Source organism: Pseudopipra pipra, chromosome W (assembly GCF_036250125.1).
Source record: "Pseudopipra pipra isolate bDixPip1 chromosome W, bDixPip1.hap1, whole genome shotgun sequence".
NCBI classification, from domain to species: domain Eukaryota; kingdom Metazoa; phylum Chordata; class Aves; order Passeriformes; family Pipridae; genus Pseudopipra; species Pseudopipra pipra.
Genome location: NC_087580.1, coordinates 10,546,145 through 10,564,186, shown reverse-complemented (window position 1 = coordinate 10,564,186; position 18,042 = coordinate 10,546,145). Strand labels below are relative to the sequence as shown.

General features: G+C 53.2%; 1 protein-coding gene and 1 long non-coding RNA gene across 6 annotated transcripts in view; one reads left to right on the top strand and one right to left on the bottom strand.

Annotated features, from left to right (window-relative positions):
• LOC135406068 (uncharacterized) overlaps nt 1-7,007 on the top strand; it is a 361,545-nt gene extending 354,538 nt beyond the window's left edge. For all 5 annotated transcript variants that reach the window (XM_064640621.1, XM_064640623.1, XM_064640620.1 and 2 more), the window contains 3 exons: nt 2,445-2,612; nt 4,188-4,334; nt 5,710-7,007. In XM_064640621.1, the coding sequence (XP_064496691.1) occupies nt 2,445-2,612; nt 4,188-4,334; nt 5,710-5,762 (368 nt within the window). In that variant the 3' untranslated portion in view covers nt 5,763-7,007. The remainder of the gene's footprint in view (nt 1-2,444; nt 2,613-4,187; nt 4,335-5,709) is intronic.
• A 9,526-nt stretch (nt 7,008-16,533) lies between these two features.
• On the bottom strand, nt 16,534-17,322 carry LOC135406190 (uncharacterized). Its single transcript, XR_010426208.1, has 2 exons — nt 17,063-17,322; nt 16,534-16,783 (listed from the first exon to the last, which is right to left on the bottom strand). It is a non-coding gene; the product is annotated as an uncharacterized LOC135406190 (long non-coding RNA).
• Between the last annotated feature and the right edge of the window lie 720 nt (nt 17,323-18,042).

Genomic DNA, 18,042 nt, shown 5'->3' with positions numbered 1-18,042 from the left:
ATCCTTGTTAAGGTTCCCCCCTTGCAGTCCTGTCAGCGTCTCTCTCCCTTTCCCCACTCCCCTTCTCCCACTCCCCACTCCTGGGGCCGTGTTGGGGCACATGTGATCCCAACCTTGTCTTCCTGTTGAAGATCCACAAGGAGACCCAGCTCCATGAGCACTGCAGGTGTCTCTGAGCACAGGGGCCTGTGGAGAACAGCTCTCCCTGAAGGAGCTGGTGCTGGGAAGGGAAGGAGTGAGCGGGGGCACAGACACCCCAGTGGGCCTGCTGAGCCCCAGATGGTGCTCCTGGGCCTGGCTCAGGCAGGACACAGTGTGTGTTGGGGCACAGCCTGTTGCACCCCGGGCAGGGAAAGGTGAGACAAGATGGGCCTCACCTGCCTGGGGGTCCTGTTCTTGCTGCAGGAGCAAAACTGTGGCAGTGAGCAGCCCAGAGCAGTCCAGGGCAACCCCTTGACCTCCTGATGGCTCAGGCCATTGTGGCCTTAGAATGAAGCCTGTGGCCCCCTTTTCAAAGCTGAAGCCATATTTAATTGAGCTACAGAAAGCACGAATGAGGGGTTGAAAAGGGAGGAAAATGTGCTCCGAGTTTCTTGTTCCCTCCCTGCTAAAGGACAGAGGGCAAAGGGAAAACCATTTGCAGATTGTACCTCCATCACAGAATTGAATTCCTGTGAGCTGAGGATTTCTGAGGGGGAGTGAGGAAGGAAAATATGCACCCAGAGGAGAGCCCTGAGAAGAGACCCTCTGGCAGGGAGCTTAAATCAGAGCCTTTGGGCATCCTTGTGTCAGAGAGCTGGTCTGCCTCTCAAGGAGGAAGCATCAGTGTTATGGTTCCAAAGCCAGGGCGTGGAGCTTTGTGATGAATGTCCACCCTATCCCCTCATCCTGGGGGTCGAGGGCTTGACAGGAAAAATCAGAGGACCAGAAGGGGAAGGGTGGCCATCCTCTTCCCCCTGGGCACTGGAGGGAGAGGCAGCCACTTTTCTCCAGCCTGGCTGCAGGTCACAGTCGCTGTTGGGGCTGCCACTGCCCAGACTGCACTGAGGGACCTTGGCAGCAGGAGCCCCTGTGAGTCCCAGCTGCTGCCTTGTGTGTTGCCCCTGGCAGAGGCAAAGCCAGTCAAGGTCTCTCTCCCCTGAGCACATTACCTGCAGAACCCCTTCAGTGCACAGCAGGAGGCCTTTGGGGTGGGGTGACTTTGGTCAGAGGGACGTCCCTCTTTGACCTCATGTCCCGCTCTAGCAGAGGGTATCCCTCAAAATTGGTAAGGATTGAAAGACATAACACAGCACTTCTGGGATTTCCTCTCCTTCCCTTGACCACTAAAGGAGGAATCTCCTCCTGGGCTTTCCTCCAGGCCCAAAAGGGAGAAGCCTTTGCGTGCAGGTGAGGGCCAGGACTTGCCCACAGTACCTGGAAACTAAACCCTGCCGAACAAAGAGAAGAGACAAAGGCCTGTTGTGCATGAGGGCCCAGCACAGTGAGGTCAAATAGTCCCATCTGTCCATAAATTCCCACTTCCAAGGGCCTCCAGAAGTGCTCTGCTGTATTTCCCACCCCCAGGCAGGTGTCCAGGCCCCCAGGGTGCAGAGCTGCCCCGGCAGTGGCTTTGCCCAGCACAGCCTGGGCTCTGCTGGCTCCCATCCTGCCCAGGTTCTAAGGCAGCTGTTTGTCTGTCCCTGCTCTTTGCAGCTGGCATGGGGGCAGGGCAATGTTCTTCCCTCAAGGAACCCTTGGAAATCAGCAGGGCCTGGGCTCTCCCCCGTGGCCAGGCCCTTGGGGAGTGAGGGGGCAGGGGGCTTCCTGTCAGTGCTCCTCCCCAGCAGCACAGGAGCTCCAAGCCCATGGTTCTGAGGGCTCACAGTGCTGCTGAGACTCCTTTCCACAGACAAAACCTGGAAAACAGGCTCCATGTCCCAAGGAAGACTGGAGCTGCAGGACACAGATCAAGGCTCCTTCCTGGAGCAAAATCCTGGTGGGAAAGGATTTGAAAGATGGGCAAGAGATCACTGATGGTGCCCACAGTGCATCAGCTTGGGAATTCGCCAGCCCTGTTTTTCTGGAATTAGTGAGTTGTTTTCCAAGGCTGTTGAATTAGGAAGGATTCTCTAAAGAAAAAGAAGTGTGGAGCACACAAATTAGTAAACAGGCTGGACATGAGGGACCTGAGTGTGCGTTTCTTGTTCCTTCCCTGCCTAAAGAAATAAGGCAATTAAGCCCATTTCAGGTTGCACCTTGAGTGCAAGGTTTAATTCCTCTGAAGTGAGTATTTCTCAGGAGGAGAGAGGAGTTAAAAAGACAACCTGCAGGAAGGCCTGAGAAGAGACCCTGAAGAAGAGACTTGAAAACAGAGGATCTGAGCATTCTTAGGGCAGATGGGTGGTCTCCCTTTCAAGGGAACAGTGTCAGTCTGCCACTGACACCTGTCTATTTTTTCACAGGAAAGACAGAAAAGAAAAATACCCCAAATCCTCAGGGATCCGGGAGTGAGGAGACCCTTCTGCAGTTCTGCAAACAAATGAAAACTATGTGTGAAGATCTCCAGAAAGGGCAGGAATCCACAAAGCAGGATATTCAGCTGCTCAGAGCAGACCTGAACAAAGAACTAGGTGAGCAGGGCCATTCCCAAGCACTTCCATCTCTCTCAGCACCAAAGCTGCTCTACAGGCAAACCACTCTGAGAGCTCGTCCTGCACAGCTCCTCAAAGGGGCTGGAGAAGGACGGCCCTGACATGGGGCACAGCTTTTGTGCTGCCTGACCCTGAAACAGCTCCCTGCTGAAGTGTTCTCTGCAGGTGGTCATGGCCACACTTGTCTCCCTCATCTCTGCAGAGAGTGTGTGCTGTGAGTTCTCTGATCCCCTGATCCTTGTTAAGGTTCCCCCCTTGCAGTCCTGTCAGCGTCTCTCTCCCTTTCCCCACTCCCCTTCTCCCACTCCCCACTCCTGGGGCCGTGTTGGGGCACATGTGATCCCAACCTTGTCTTCCTGTTGAAGATCCCCAAGGAGACCCAGCTCCATGAGCACTGCAGGTGTCTCTGAGCACAGGGGCCTGTGGAGAACAGCTCTCCCTGAAGGAGCTGGTGCTGGGAAGGGAAGGAGTGAGCGGGGGCACAGACACCCCAGTGGGCCTGCTGAGCCCCAGATGGTGCTCCTGGGCCTGGCTCAGGCAGGACACAGTGTGTGTTGGGGCACAGCCTGTTGCACCCCGGGCAGGGAAAGGTGAGACAAGATGGGCCTCACCTGCCTGGGGGTCCTGTTCTTGCTGCAGGAGCAAAACTGTGGCAGTGAGCAGCCCAGAGCAGTCCAGGGCAACCCCTTGACCTCCTGATGGCTCAGGCCATTGTGGCCTTAGAATGAAGCCTGTGGCCCCCTTTTCAAAGCTGAAGCCATATTTAATTGAGCTACAGAAAGCACGAATGAAGGGTTGAAAAGGGAGGAAAATGTGCTCCAAGTTTCTTGTTCCCTCCCTGCTAAAGGACAGAGGGCAAAGGGAAAACCATTTGCAGATTGTACCTCCATCACAGAATTGAATTCCTGTGAGCTGAGGATTTCTGAGGGGGAGTGAGGAAGGAAAATATGCACCCAGAGGAGAGCCCTGAGAAGAGACCCTCTGGCAGGGAGCTTAAATCAGAACCTTTGGGCATCCTTGTGTCAGAGAGCTGGTCTGCCTCTCAAGGAGGAAGCATCAGTGTTATGGTTCCAAAGCCAGGGCGTGGAGCTTTGTGATGAATATTCACCTCATCCCCTCATCCTGGAGGGCGGGTCTTTGAGAACCTGTTTGTTATGGTTTGTTTTAATTTTTTTTTCTTCCCCTCCATGGTCCAGAGGGCAGGGGAGCCTCCCAATGTTTTGTCTTTGCTTGGGGCAACCACATGGCAGCTGGCTTTTGGGGCTTTTCTGTCCTGGGTTGGGGGGACTAGGAAACAGTTTCTGCCTTTTTGGCTTAAACCATTTTCCCTTGTTTCTTTGGAGTTTCTGCTATTTCCTTTTTAAATTGTTATTTTTGTACTTTTATCTCTTCATTATATGGAAAAGACATATTATATTATGTCCCTTAATTATTGGAGAAGAGTAGGGAGAGGTTGAAACAAAAGGGGAGTGACTTGTTGAGAATCTCAGTCCCCCAGTAACTGTGCAAAGCCATCACAGTCAGTGACCCAGGATCATTGTTCTGCCTTCACAGACAGGAAAATGAAGAAAATGGCAAAGGCCCAGGAATCCAAGATGGACAAGAAACTCCAGCAGCTCTTCCAGAGAATTCTGGAACGTGAATTACATGGGAGGCAGCACATCCTTCAGCTCCCCAGAGCAGAAATGGAGATAGAACAAGGTGAGCAGGGCCATTCCCAAGCACTTCCATCTCTCTGAACATCAAAGCTGCACTACAGGCAAACCGCTCTGAGAGCTCGTCCTGCACAGCTCCTCAAAGGGGATGGAGAAGGACGGCCCTGACATGGGGAGAGGCCCAGAGAAGCTGCCTTCAGTCCTGGGAATCACCACCACAATCCATCCCGTGACTAAAGGCCACTTCTCTGGGCCTCTGCACACGGGGAACAAACAGCTTTTGTGATCCGTGACACTGAAACAGCTCCATGCTGAAGTGTTCCCTGCAGGGGGTCAAGGCCCCTCTTCTCTCCCTTGTCTTTGAGGGCAGTGAGGACAGCTCTGACCCGATGGGTGCTAAAGGTGTCCACTCCCAGTCCTCCCACGCACTCACCTTCCTCGTGACAGAGGGTTGTCTCCCATGGCCCACGGATGCTGTCTGCAGACGTGGAGGGGGATGATCCCTACCCCCCATCCTGCCCCCCAGGCCTTTGCCAAGGCCTCAGGAAGGCTCACAGGGCCTGGGCTCTTTCCCCAGCCCTGCTGCAGTCAACCCATCCAAGCAATTCAAGGAACCTGGTCAGGAATAAGGGCAGGCACCAGTCCAGGCTCAGGGCTGACCCTCTGGCAAGCAGCTGTGCAGAGAAGGCCCTGGGGGTTCTGGTGGACAGAGAGCTGGCCAAGGGTCAGCAATGGCCAAGAAGGCCCAAGGCTGCCTGGGCTGCCTTCGGAAGAGCTTTGCCAGCAGGCCAAGGGAGGAGCAGCCCTGGTGAGGCACATCTGGAGTGCTGTGTCCAGTGCTGGGTTCCTCAGTACAAGGGAAACATGGAGCTCCTGCAGCGGGTCCAGCTGAGGCTGCAGAGATGATCAGGGGCTGGAGAGGCTGAGGGAGCTGGGCCTGTTTAGTCTGGAGAAGAGAAGTCTGAGAGGGGACGTCATCAGTGGACACAAGTGTTTGAAGGGACAGGAGGATGGAGCCAGGCTCTTCTGGGTGGTGCTGAGTAATAGGATGGGAGGCAATGGGCAGAAAGGGAAACAAAGCAATTTCCACCTGAACACGAGGAAGAACTTCATTACTGTGAGGGTGACTCAGCACTGGGACCAGTTCCTAGAGAGATTGTGGAGATATCCTTGGAGATATTCAAAATCCCTGGAGGAGGTTCTGGCCACCCAGCTCCAGGTGTCCCATCTGAGTTGGACCAAATGATCTCTGGAGGTCCCTTGCAACCTCTCCTTGTCTGTGTTTCTGTGATTCTGTACAGGGCACGAGACATCTGAAAACACAAGTTTCAGAACCTACAAAGTCAGATGTAGCTGGATCTCTACCCAGTTCCTGTGTGTGTTTAATTTTCACTTCCTCTTGGCTCTTTAATCTTTTGCAGGTGTGCTGATAGAAAGTGCATCAGAAGATGAGGGCACTGATGTAGATGCATAGACAACTCCTGAGCAGGTGAAGCATTGATCAACAAAATTAGTCTGGCTCTCATTACATTTCTCTTGAGCTTGGCCCCCCACCCCCTGCACTCCCTGGGCTCGCTGTGTTGGGAAGTGCTCGTGCTGCCAGAAGACAGACAATTTTTAGGGCTTTTCTCCCTCCTGTGAGCTGGTTCCTCCTGTGCCAGGGCAGATCCATCCACTGCCCGGTTTCAACAAGTGAAAGCAACAGCAGCCAAAGCGCAACCCAGAGCAGAGCTGAATTACCCAGCAAGCTCTACACAAAGTCTCAGGGTAGAGTCCTGGGAATCCTGGATTTTAAGTGGTTTAACATTTTGTGTGTGTGAGGAATCTGGGATGTACAGCAGTGGGGAACCATTTCACCCGGAGAATGAAGTGTTCAGTTGCAATCCTGATTTTTCTGTGACATGTTTACTACAGTCGCATTACCTGTCTTCTTTCCTGCTTCTGTTTTTAGTTAATGTGTATCAGCACAAGTGTAGAATTAGCACGTTCCTCCTGAGGCCGGGGCAACACCGGTCTTCCAAGGGTGCCTGTGCCCTGCGCAGGCAGAGGAGTTCCCTTAGAGTAAGAGAACCACCACTCTGCCCTGCTAGTTGGGCACCATCTGTCACAGTCGCAGGGGAAAGAAGACGCGACAGCCGGGGGTTCGTGCAGAGTGGTAGCTCAAAGCTATTGCAGCTTTATTAGGGTGTGCCACCCCTATTTATAGGGTGGCAGGGGAAGGTTCCAGAAACCAGGGAGGAGCATAGGACAGGCAGGAACATAGACCAATGAGAAGGGAAAGGAGGGAATAAGGGAGAAATAGGAGCCAATGAGGAAAACATCTGCAATGCAGCAGATTGCAGCCAATCAGAAAATAGGTAATAAACATGAGGGAAAAACTGTGAAAACATTTGACATAAACTGGGGTACAATTCATTCATAACTTTTGTTAACAATTCTGTTCAGTCCTAGTCTGTAAAACTGTCTCAATCTTCATAATTGGACACTGAATGCCCAGAATCCACGTCCTCCTCTGTCACCTCTTCAGCTCTGGTCTCTCGCAGCTGCCTTCTCCACCTCGCAAACTTCTCCCTTTCCTCCTCCATGCTCCCCGCATCACCCCCTTTCTTGTTTTCTTTGATGATATTAGCTGAAACACTCCTTAATAACAAATTTTGAATGCAGATAATTATGCAAGGAACAAATGTCAAAATTGAAATAAAAGTAAATAAAGAAACAACAGCTATGGTTATCATCTTGTTCATCCAATTGGGTAAGCAGCAGCAGCGGGGGGGCCAAGGTCACCCCCTCTGCATTCTGTCTGGCCGTCCCGGTCCAGCTTCTAAGGGATCAATAAAGTAAGGAAGGGGTCAATAAACTTCTACCTTAGACTTTTGGAGGGTGGACTTTGGCCTGTTCAGGACACTGAAATGGTTGAGACAGCCTCCTGGAAAACAGTCCTTAATAACAAAGAGGTCCAGGAAGGCTGGACATACTCTAAGAAGGAAATCTTGAAGGCACAGGAGCAGCCTGTCCATGTGTGCTGCAAGATGAGCCAGCAGGGAAGACGACTGGCCTGGTTGAGCAGGGAATTTTTCTGGGACTGGGGGGGAAAAAAAGGGTTTATGACCCTTGGAAGAAGGGGCAGGCAGCTCAGGAAAAGTACAAGGATGTTGTTAGGCCATGTAGAGAGAAAATTAGAAAGGTAAAAGGTCAGCTAGAACTCAATCTGGCTACTTCTGTAAAGAGTAATAAAAAGGGTTTATATAATACATCATCAACAAAAGAAGGGGACAGGAAAATCTCCATCCTTTATTGGACACCGGGGGGAACATTGTCACCGAGGATGAGGAAAAGACCAAGGCATTTAATGCCTCTCTGGAGGGGAGTTCTGACAGCAGAGTCCTGGGTGTGAAGACAAAGGGACACTCCTTGCACAGTTCTTTCATGGCCAGCTTGTGGGCTGAGGTGTACATTGTTACTGACTGTAGCAATGGGAATGTATGAGGGTTGCCATGGTAACTGACTGTAGCAACTGGAATGTATGATGTTTGCCATGGTAACCGACAGTAGCAGTGGGAGTGTTTGATGATTGCCATGGTAACTGACCATAGCAATGAGAATTTATGATGGTTGCCATGGTAACTGACCGTAGCAGTGGGAAGTATGACGTTTGCCATGGTAACTGACTATAGCTGTTTTGCTGGAAGAACATTTTGGGAGCACTGGTTAATCTCATGTTCTGTTCTGGTCACTGGACCAAAGGCCTTATTCTAGAAAGAATAGGAGTAGTACACACACAGTAATAAATTAGGTAACCCATATGTTTGAATAAGATCTAGAAGGCCCAGAGCCAGGATTTTGCAAGCTTGAAGAATTCAGGTCACCTGATTGAAGAGGTCAAATTGAGGAAGACGTCCATGGCGACCACCAGAGGGATGAAGGCTTGAGGAGAAGACCCCACAGTAGAAGACTGGGCATGTCTGGAAAGACTCTGCCCAGAGACCAGCCTACTTATTAATATGTATAATAAATGAGGTAACCCTGTATCTAAAGCGTATAAAATGGCTTAGTTTTGCACTTTCAAGTTGAGCAAGTTTGTCCAGTGTGAGCTGGCTTGCTCCCAACGTTGAATAAACAATTACCTTGCTGCTTAAAGATAAAAGAATGTCTCTGAGCAGTCTTTCGGGCCGATTTTTCGGATTCACTGGTCACGTGCAAACAGGTGAGTGGTCAGTGCCCATCCCTGGCCATGCCCAGCAAGGGATCCCCACAGTCTGTCCCGTTTGCTTCATCCCTCCATTGCCAAGAACTTTTTAGGACAAGGGAACTCTGTGCTCTGGGTTTGGAGGGAGGTCCAAGTGCCACTTTCTGGAGTGGGAAGCACAAATGATGGGGTCTTGTGTTCTCTGGGGGGCCAGACTCTGGTGAGACTGGTGTGTGTGCACATGAGACTGGTGTGGGTGTGGGTGGGTGTAACCACCAGTGGACATCAAACCGGAGCACCCACTGCCTAGATGAGACCTGGGAACCATCTCCTGGAGGGATCCACCTGGGCTGGGTGTCCCTGTAGCTCTACATCTCCCCCTGAGGTGGCAGAGCACACAAACTGCCCATCCCTGTGTCCCTTTCTGCACTGGCTGTGCTTTGGTTTGGCCCAGAAACCTGCCGAGGTCCCTTCCAGGATGAGTCCCAGTGCACTGCCCTGCACCGTGGGCCTTCCCCTCCTGGTCCAGCATCTGTGGGGCAGCAGAGCTGGGTCAGTGCAGGGACAGGGAATTGCACGGAATCAACAACCCATTGTGACACTGCAGGGCTTCATGGAACCAAAGGAATCCTTGGACACTGTGGAATCTCATAGAAACAAAGGGCCATTGTCACACTGAAGAACCTCATGGAATCAAGGGGCCATTGTGACACTGCTGGGCCTTGTGGATCCAAAGGAATCTTGGGATGCTGTGGAACCTCCCAGAATCAAGGGGCCATTTTGACACCGTGGAACCTCATGGAATCAACCGTCCATTGTGCCTCTGCAGGGCCCAGGGAAGCAAAGGAATCCTGGGATACTGTTGAATCTGACAGAATCAAGGGACCATTGTGACCCTGCGGAGTCTCACGGAGATGAAGAAGCTCTGGGAGACTGGAACCTGATGGAATCAAGGGACCGTTGTGGCAGTGCAGGTCCCCATGGAAGCAAGGGGAAATGGGGACACTGTGAAAACTCATGGCATCAAGGGGCCATTGGGACATGCAGGGCTTCCTAGAACCAAAGGAAGCCTGGGACGTTTGGGATCGTCCTGGAATCGAGGGGCCATCGGGACACTGTGGAACCTCCTGAAAGCAGAGGAACCCTGAGACTGTGCAGAACCTGAGGGCAGAAAGGAGCCATCGGGACACTGCAAAACCTCGTGGAATCGAGGGACCACGGCTTCACATCTGGGTCTCATGGAACCAAAGGAAACCTGGGACTCTGGGGAAACTCATGGAAGCAGGGAGACCCTGGGACACTGTGGAGCCTCACGGAATCAAGGGGCCATCGGGACACTGCAGGACCTTGTGGGGCCAAAGGCACTCTGGGCTGCTGCAGAACCTCACGGAGGTGGGAAGCTGCTGTGTGGGGCCCCCCGACGAGTGGCTGAGGCTGCTGCAGGAGAAGGTGAGTGAAGCCAATTTGCAGAAGTGGAAGCCGTGGGCAACGGCACTGAGCCCCCTTGCCAGGGTCAGTTACCATGGCAACCATCGTACGCTCCCATCGTGTGCTGGGTTAAAAGGAAACCGGAGGGAGAAATGAACCCACCCCAGGGATTACAAGTCAGACTTACAATTTCCTGAGAAGATGACAAGAAATACAATGATACAGAGAAAACTGGTTCTAACCCACAAAAACAACTGTATAAGCCAGCAGCCTGGGACAAGAAGAGAACAGTGCTGAGCACCACGTTGGCCCCCAGGGTGCAAAGGGAAAGGAAAGGAAAAGCTGTTGGTGCAGATGATGGTGGCAGTTGTGTTGAGGTACTGATGGCAGTGCTGTGGAGAGTTCCAATCCCAGTCCTGTTGGAGTTCTGCTCCTCCTCTCGATGCCACAAGTGGTAGCAGAAGTGCCCAAAGCCCAAGAGTAAATGTGCTCAGGTTCAGGTGGGGATGTGCAGCACCTCCCCCAGGGCAGGGAGTTTGACAATGGGTGATTTAACTCTGAGTCACGGGGTATTTTTGGAGTGTGTGATGGTCTGGGTGTTGCAGCTGCCTGTTCTGCCAGTCCAAGGCGGCCCATTGACAGAGATGACCCCTCAGGCTGGGGATGAAGGTGCTAATGTCTCCCCAGAGGGGAGTTCTGACAGCAGAGTCCTGGGTGTGAAGGCAAAGGAACACTCCTTGCACAGTTCTTTCATGGCCAGCTTGTGGGCTGAGGTGGCAGGTGGGCCCTGGGCAGCTGCTGCAAAGGATCCATTCTTAATTGTCCCTCAGAAATGCCCCAGAGGGTGTAAAATACACAGTTTTGGTTGTCCCTCCCCAGTGATAAACTGGTCCCAGCCCCTGCAACTAGGAGAGATTGCTCGGGTTGGTTACCATGGCAACCATCATACACTCCCATTGAGATGATCAGTTACCATGGCAACCATCCTACATTCCCATTGCTCCAGTCATTTCTAGATCCTTTCCCCACCCACAACGTGGGGGAGCCCAGTTCTAGTTCCACCTCCATCTGAAGAACCATTCCGACGTCTTGAGGGACGGGGAAAGGGAACTCCAGGGGTTTCTTCAGGGGTTTCTCAGGCCCCGAGCCTGGAGGGGAGAGGTGCCCTCCCCTCCCCCCAGCACCCACGTGGTCCCATGGCTGGTACAGAGACAGCACACCGGCGTGGAGAGGAGGCAAGAGGGAGTTTATTGTTGGGGATGTTACATTTATAGGGTTAGGGAGAATCACAGGCTAACCAATTACAAGTCTCAAGGGGCTTACAGGAACACCCAATCACAGGAAGGGGTTAACAAGGTCCAATGGGAAACACCTCAGGACACCTTCCCAGGACACTCCTGCATGGGAGATAACAGTTGCTGTGGGGGGTGTTGGGAAGAAGAAACACGTGTTTGCAAAGAGACCACAAAGAGCCAGTTTAAGACACGTTTAAACAACAGTTTTCCCATATAATGCAGCTTTAGTGCCACAGTCAGTAACCATGGCAACCATCCTAGTTCCCACTGCTATGGCCAGTTACCATGGCAACCATCACACATTCTCACTGCTACGTTTGGTTACCACGGTAACCATGATACTTCCCACTGCTACGGTCTGCTACCATGGCAACTATCATGCATTCCATTCCTACGGTCGGTTACCATGACAACCATCAGACATTCCTGTTGCTACAGTCGGTTACCATGGCAACCATCATACATTCCCATTGCTACGGTCAGTTACCATGGCAACCAGCATACATTCCCATTGCTACCATTGGTTACCATCGCAACCATCATACATTCCCATTGCTACAGTCACTTACCATGGCAACCATCATACATTCCCGTTTCTACAGTCAGTTACCATGGCAAGCATCAGTTGCCAACAGTCACATTGCTACGGTCACATTCCATGACAACCAGCATCCATTCCCGTTTCTACAGTCAGTTACCATGGGAACCCTCACACATTCCCATTGTCATGGTCGGTTATCGTGGCAACCATCACACATTCCCATCGCTATGGTCGGTTACCATGGCAACCACCATACAGTCCCATTTCTTACGGCCAGTTACCATGGCAACCATCGTATATTCCCACTGCTACAGTCAGTTACCAGGGCAACAATCACACATTCCCATTGCTACACTCAGTTAGCATGGCAACCATCACATATTTCGATTGCTACGGTCAGTTACCATGGCAACCATCACACATTTCCATTGCTACGGTCAGTTACCATGGCAACCATTGTACATTGTCATTGCTATAGTCAGTTACCATGGCAACCATCACACATTTCCATTGCTACGGTCAGTTACCATGGCAACCATTGTACATTGTCATTGCTATAGTCAGTTACCATGGCAACCATCACATTTTCCATTGCTACTTTCAGTAACCATGGCAACCATCATACATTCCCATTGCCATGGTCAGTTACCATGGCAACCATCGTATAGTCCCATTACTACGGTCAGTTACCATGGCAACTATCATACATTCCCATTGTTACGCTCAGTTACCATGGCAACCATCATATGTCCCACTGCTACAGTCAGATACCATGGCAACCATCATACACTTGTGTTGCTACGGTCGGTTACCATGGCAAACAGCAAACATTCTGGTTGCTAGGGTCAGTTCCCATGGCAACCAGCAGACATTCGCATTGCCCATGTCAGTTCCCATGGCAACCATCAGACATTCTCTTATAGGTCAGGAATTTAAGAGAGTTTGTCTTTCCCCTGCCCCCCCAGTGTAGGAGAGACGCAGTTGGAGTGGAAAAGGGGGAGATGGGCTCAAAGGCTTTCCTGAAGTCACAAGAGACACATCCCCAGCCTTTCCCTCAGCTACTGAGGGGCTCATTGTGTCAGAGGAGGAGACCAGGTTGGTCAGGCAGGACCTGCCTTTCCCAACCCCAACCTGGCTGGGCCTGATCCCCCTGCCCCAGGGGTGGAAACACAGTCCAACCGTCTGTCATGGACTGATCCAGGCCACACTAGAGAAGGGTGAGGCTCCCGAACACATCCAGTACATCCATGACATCATTGGAGGGGGGGACACAGCTGAAGAAGTTTTCAAGAAAGGACAGAAGATCATCCAGATTCTCCTCCAGGCCGGTTTTGCCACCAAGAAGAGCAAAGTCAAGGGACCTGCCCAAGAGATCCAATTCCTAGGGGTGAAATGGCAAATGGACGACGCCAGATACCAACAGACGTCATCAACAAGATTGTAGCCATGGCTCCACCCACAAACAAGGAAGAGACCCAAGCTTTTCTGGGAGCCACAGGCTTCTGGAGGATGCACATCCCAGAGTACAGTCAGATTGTCAGCCCTCTTTACTTTGTGACCCGTAAAAAGAACAATTTCCAGTGGGGTCCTGAGCAACAACAAGCTTTCAGGCAGATCAAGCAAGAAATTGCTCTTGGACCAGTCAGGACGGGACCAGATGTAAAGAATGTGCTCTACTCTGCAGCTGGAGATAAAGGTCCCTCCTGGAGCCTCTGGCCAAAGGTGCCTGGCGAGACGCGAGGGCGACCACTGGGTTTCTGGAGCCGAAGCTACAGAGGTTCTGAGGCCAATTCCACCCCTGTGGAGAAGGAAATCTTAGCGGCGTATGAAGGCACACGAGCAGCTTCAGAGGGAATTGGTACCGAAGCACAGCTCTTCCTGGCACCCCGATTACCAGTCCTGAGCTGGATGTTCAAAGGGAAGGTGCCCCCTACGCATCATGCCACCGATGCCACGTGGAGCAAGTGGATCGCTTTGATTATGCAACGTGTCCGAACCGGGAACTCGAATCGCCCTGGCGTCTTGGAAATCATAACCAACTGGCCTGAAGGTGGGAACTTCAGTCTGGCAGAAGAAGAAGGAGAACCAGCAAGTTGAGCTGAAGAAGCTCTGCCATTTGATCAGCTGCCAGACGAAGAGACACGCCATGCCCTTTTCACCGATGGCTCCTGCCGTACTGTAGGGAGGAGCTGGAAGTGGAAAGCAGCCGTTTGGAGTCCCACCCGACGAGTGTCGGAAGCCACTGAAGGTAAAGGCGAATCGAGTCAGTTTGTGGAACTCAAAGCAGTCCAATTGGCCCTGGATATCGCAGAGAGAGAAGGATGGCCAAGGCTCTACCTGTACCCCGATTCGTGGATGAGAGTCAACGCCCTGTGGGGGTGGCTAGACCGGTGGAAAGAGGTGAATTGGAAGCGTAGAGGAAAACCCATCTGGGCTGCTGATCTGTGGCAAGACATTGCTGCCAGAGTGAAGAAACTGAACGTGAGAGTCTGCCCTGTAGATGCCCACGTGCCCAAGAAACGAGCTAATGAGGAACATGCTAAGAACAGACAGGCAGACCGAGCTGCACAGGTCAAGGTATCACAAGCAGACCTAGACTGGCAGCAGAAGGGAGAGTTGTTCCTACCTCGATGGGCCCATGATGCTTCAGGTCATCAGGGCCGAGATGCCACTCCTAGATGGGCACGAGACCGAGGGGTGGATTTAGCCATGGATATCATCCCTCAAGTTATCCGTGACTGTGAAACCTGTGCCGCTATTAAGCAGGCAAAAAGGTTGAAGCCCCTGTGGTATGGTGGACGCTGGGAGAAGTATAAATATGGGGAGGCCTGGCAGATTGACTATATCATGTTGCCACAGACCCGCCAAGGTAAACGCTGTGTGCTTCCCATGGTGGAAGCAACCACAGGATGGTTGGAAACATACTCGGTACCACATGCAACAGCCCAAACACCATTCTAGGTCTGGAGAAGCAGGTCCTGTGGAGACATGGCACTCCAGAGAGGATTGAGTCAGACAACGGGACACATTTCAAGAACAGCCCAGTAGCCCCTTGGGCACAGGAGCATGGGATTGAATGGGTCTATCACATTCCATATCAGGCACCTGCTGCAGGAAAAGTAGAAAGGTGTAATGGACTGATGTCCCCAACCCCAGGTGTCCCCCCAGGAGCCCCCTGTGCCCCCCCAAATGCTCGCCCTGGGACTTCTGGGTGCAGATGTGGGAGCTCCGGGAAAAGCTGCGCCAGGCCCAGAAGTGACTGCGGAAACTGCAGAAAGAAAAATGTAGCCTGGAGCAAAAGAACCAGATACTCCAGGAGTCCAGGGAGCAGCTCAAGGAGTCCACAGAGACTCTACATCAGGAGCTCAGGGAGCGGGAGAGGAGAGAGAGCACCCTGAGCTCCAGAGTACGGTGAGCAAAGCCCCGAAACCTCCCCCGAAACTGCCCCAAATCCAGCAAAGTCCGCCCAAATCCCGTAAAAAACGCCATCAAAATCCATCCAAGTCCCTCAAAATCCCCCTGAAATCCACTCAAAATCCCAGGAAATCCTGCAGAACTGAGCTGAAATCCTTTGAAATGGAGCAAAAATCCTTCCAAACCCACTCCAAATCTGTCAAAGATCCACTGAAAATCCCCCTCCAGCCGGAGCTGTGGGAGGGGTTTGGGAAGAGGTTTGATGGGAATTTGGGGGGGATTCAGGGAGAAATTCTGGGACTTTCCCGCAGCTCCCTGGAGTCGGAGCTGGAACAGCGTCTGCGGGAGGAGGAGCAGGAGCAGTGGTTCAGTACATTACAGTGTAATGGACTGTTGAAGACAACCCTAAAGGCACCAGGTGAGGGAACTTACAGAAATTGGGATAAGAACTTAGCCAAGGCCACCTGGCTCGTCAACACTAGAGGCTCTGTCAACCGAGCTGGTCCTGCCCAAGCAGAATCCCTCCACACTGGAGATGGAGACAAAGTTCCAGCCATCCATCTCAAAGGTATGTTAGGTAAGGCCCTTTGGATCACTCCTCCCTCAGGCCAAGACAAACCCAGTCGTGGGACTGTTTTTGCTCAAGGGCCCGGAAATACCTGGTGGGTTATGAGGAAGGATGGAGAGATCCAATGTGTCCCTCAAGGAAACCTAGCCCTGGGGAAAAACTAATTCTGTGCCCTAAGTTGAGTTTTACAGGAGACCAGACACCAGATGGAAAAGACCCGAACAAAGCGACACCGGTATCCAAGGATGTCCGATGATGAGACAGCCCTAAACCCCCAAATTTCCCTCAAAATCCTCCCTGAATCCAAAAATTCCGCCCTAAATCCCCAAATTCCTCCCTGAATCCCAAATTTCCCCTCCCCAGGGGGAGAGGGGAAATTGGAGACATGTTAGTAACCATTTTCCCCCTGGAGGAGAATTTTGGGGAATCCATCAATTCCCTGTGCTTCGCCAGCAAGGTGGGAGTGGGATTTGGAGGGATTTGGGGAGACGAGGGATTTGGGGGGACATGAGGGATTTGGGGGGATTTGGGGGGACATGAGGGATTTGGGGGAATTTGGGGGGGATTTGGGGGAATTTGGGGGGGATTTGAGAGGACATGAGGGATTTGGGGGAATTTGGGGGAACATGAGGGATTTGGGGGGATTTGGGAGGGGTATGAGGGATTTGGGGGGGGTTGGGGGTCTCTGCTGGATTTTGGGGGGTCACAGGAGGGTTTGGGGGGTCCTGGGGGAGTTTTCGGGGGGATCTGAGGAGGTTTGGAACATGTCACAGGACAAAGGGAGCTCCAAGGAAACGTCCCGAAAGGCGGGAATGGGACTCGGGGAATTGTTGCAGCTGCTCCTCGACGACTCCAGGAGCAGAGGGCCGCGAGCAGAGCTGGATCCTCCTGTGCTGGGCTGCAGAGAACTTCCCAGGAGAAGCTGTGTGGAGGAGGCACAGCCCAGAGCGGGAGAGCTGCAGGCACGGAGCATTCCCTGGGATTTTGCTCTGGATTCCAAGGGTGGAGCAGGGATCACTGCAGGGAGCAATCCTGAGGCTCCTCCAAGGATGTCGCTGCTGACCTGCGAGGGACGTGAGGAGGGACAGCTGTGAGTTGTACCTGTGTTTGGATGATGGCAAACATTTCCAACTGGGGGGACACTGGGGACATTGGGGGAGATTGGGGACATTGGGGACATTGGGGGGACATTGGGGGGACATTGGGGACATTGGGGACATTGGGGGGACATTGGGGGGACATTGGGGGGACATTGGGGACATTGGGGGGACATTGGGGGGACATTGGGGGACATTGGGGACATTGGGTAGTCAGGGATCATTTTCGGGGGGTCAAAGGTCACCTGCTGGTAGGTGTTGGTGGCGATGATTGGCTGCAGGATGGGGGGCGGGGCCAGCGGGTCCCCGGGGGTGGGGCCTGGAGCCCCCAAAACCTCCTGCTCGAACCTGGGGGGGAGGGGCACCGGTGACACCCCCCCAGTGACACCAGTGACCCTCCCAGTGCTCCCAGTAACACCCCAGTGACCCCCCAGCACCCTCCCAGTGCTCCCAGTAACACCCCAGTGATCCCCCAGCACCCTCCCAGTGCTCCCAGTAACAACCCAGTGACACCAGTGACCCTCCCAGTGCTCCCAGTAACACCCCAGTGACCCCCCAGCACCCTCTTAGTGCTCCCAGTAACACCCCAGTGACCCCCCAGCACCCTCCCAGTGCTCCCAGTAACACCCAGGGCCCTCCCAATAACACCCCCATCACCAAGCCCCTGGCCCCGCCCACATGGCAACGGGAAACCAAGCACCGCCCACCCCAACCCCTCAGACCCCAACCCTGTTGCCATAGGAACCCAAACTCCTCCCACTGCCCCAAACCCCACCCCATTGCCATGGACACCCTTAAACCCCGCCCACTGCCCCAAGTCCCACCCACTATCGCCATTAACTTCCAAGCCCCGCCCACAGTCATTAACACCCCAAAGCTCCTCCTGCCTCTAAGCCCCACCCACCAGAGCGACCCCACCTCTGTTGCCATGGCCACACTCAGGCTCCACCCACCACCCCAAGCCCCTCCCCCGTTGCCATGGCCACCCTCAGGCCTCCCCCCCGACCACCACCACACCCACCCAGGCCCCGCCCCTGTTTCTATGGCCACCCCCAAGCCCCGCCCCCGTTGCCATGGCACTCCTCCCCTCCCTGCAGCCCCGGCCCCGCCCCCGTTGCCATGGCCACAAAGCCCCGCCCCTTCCCCCCGCTCCTCACAGCGCCATCTCGACCTCCATCTCCTCCAGCCGCTCCTCGCCGCTCTTCGCCGCCGCTCCGCCTCCCCC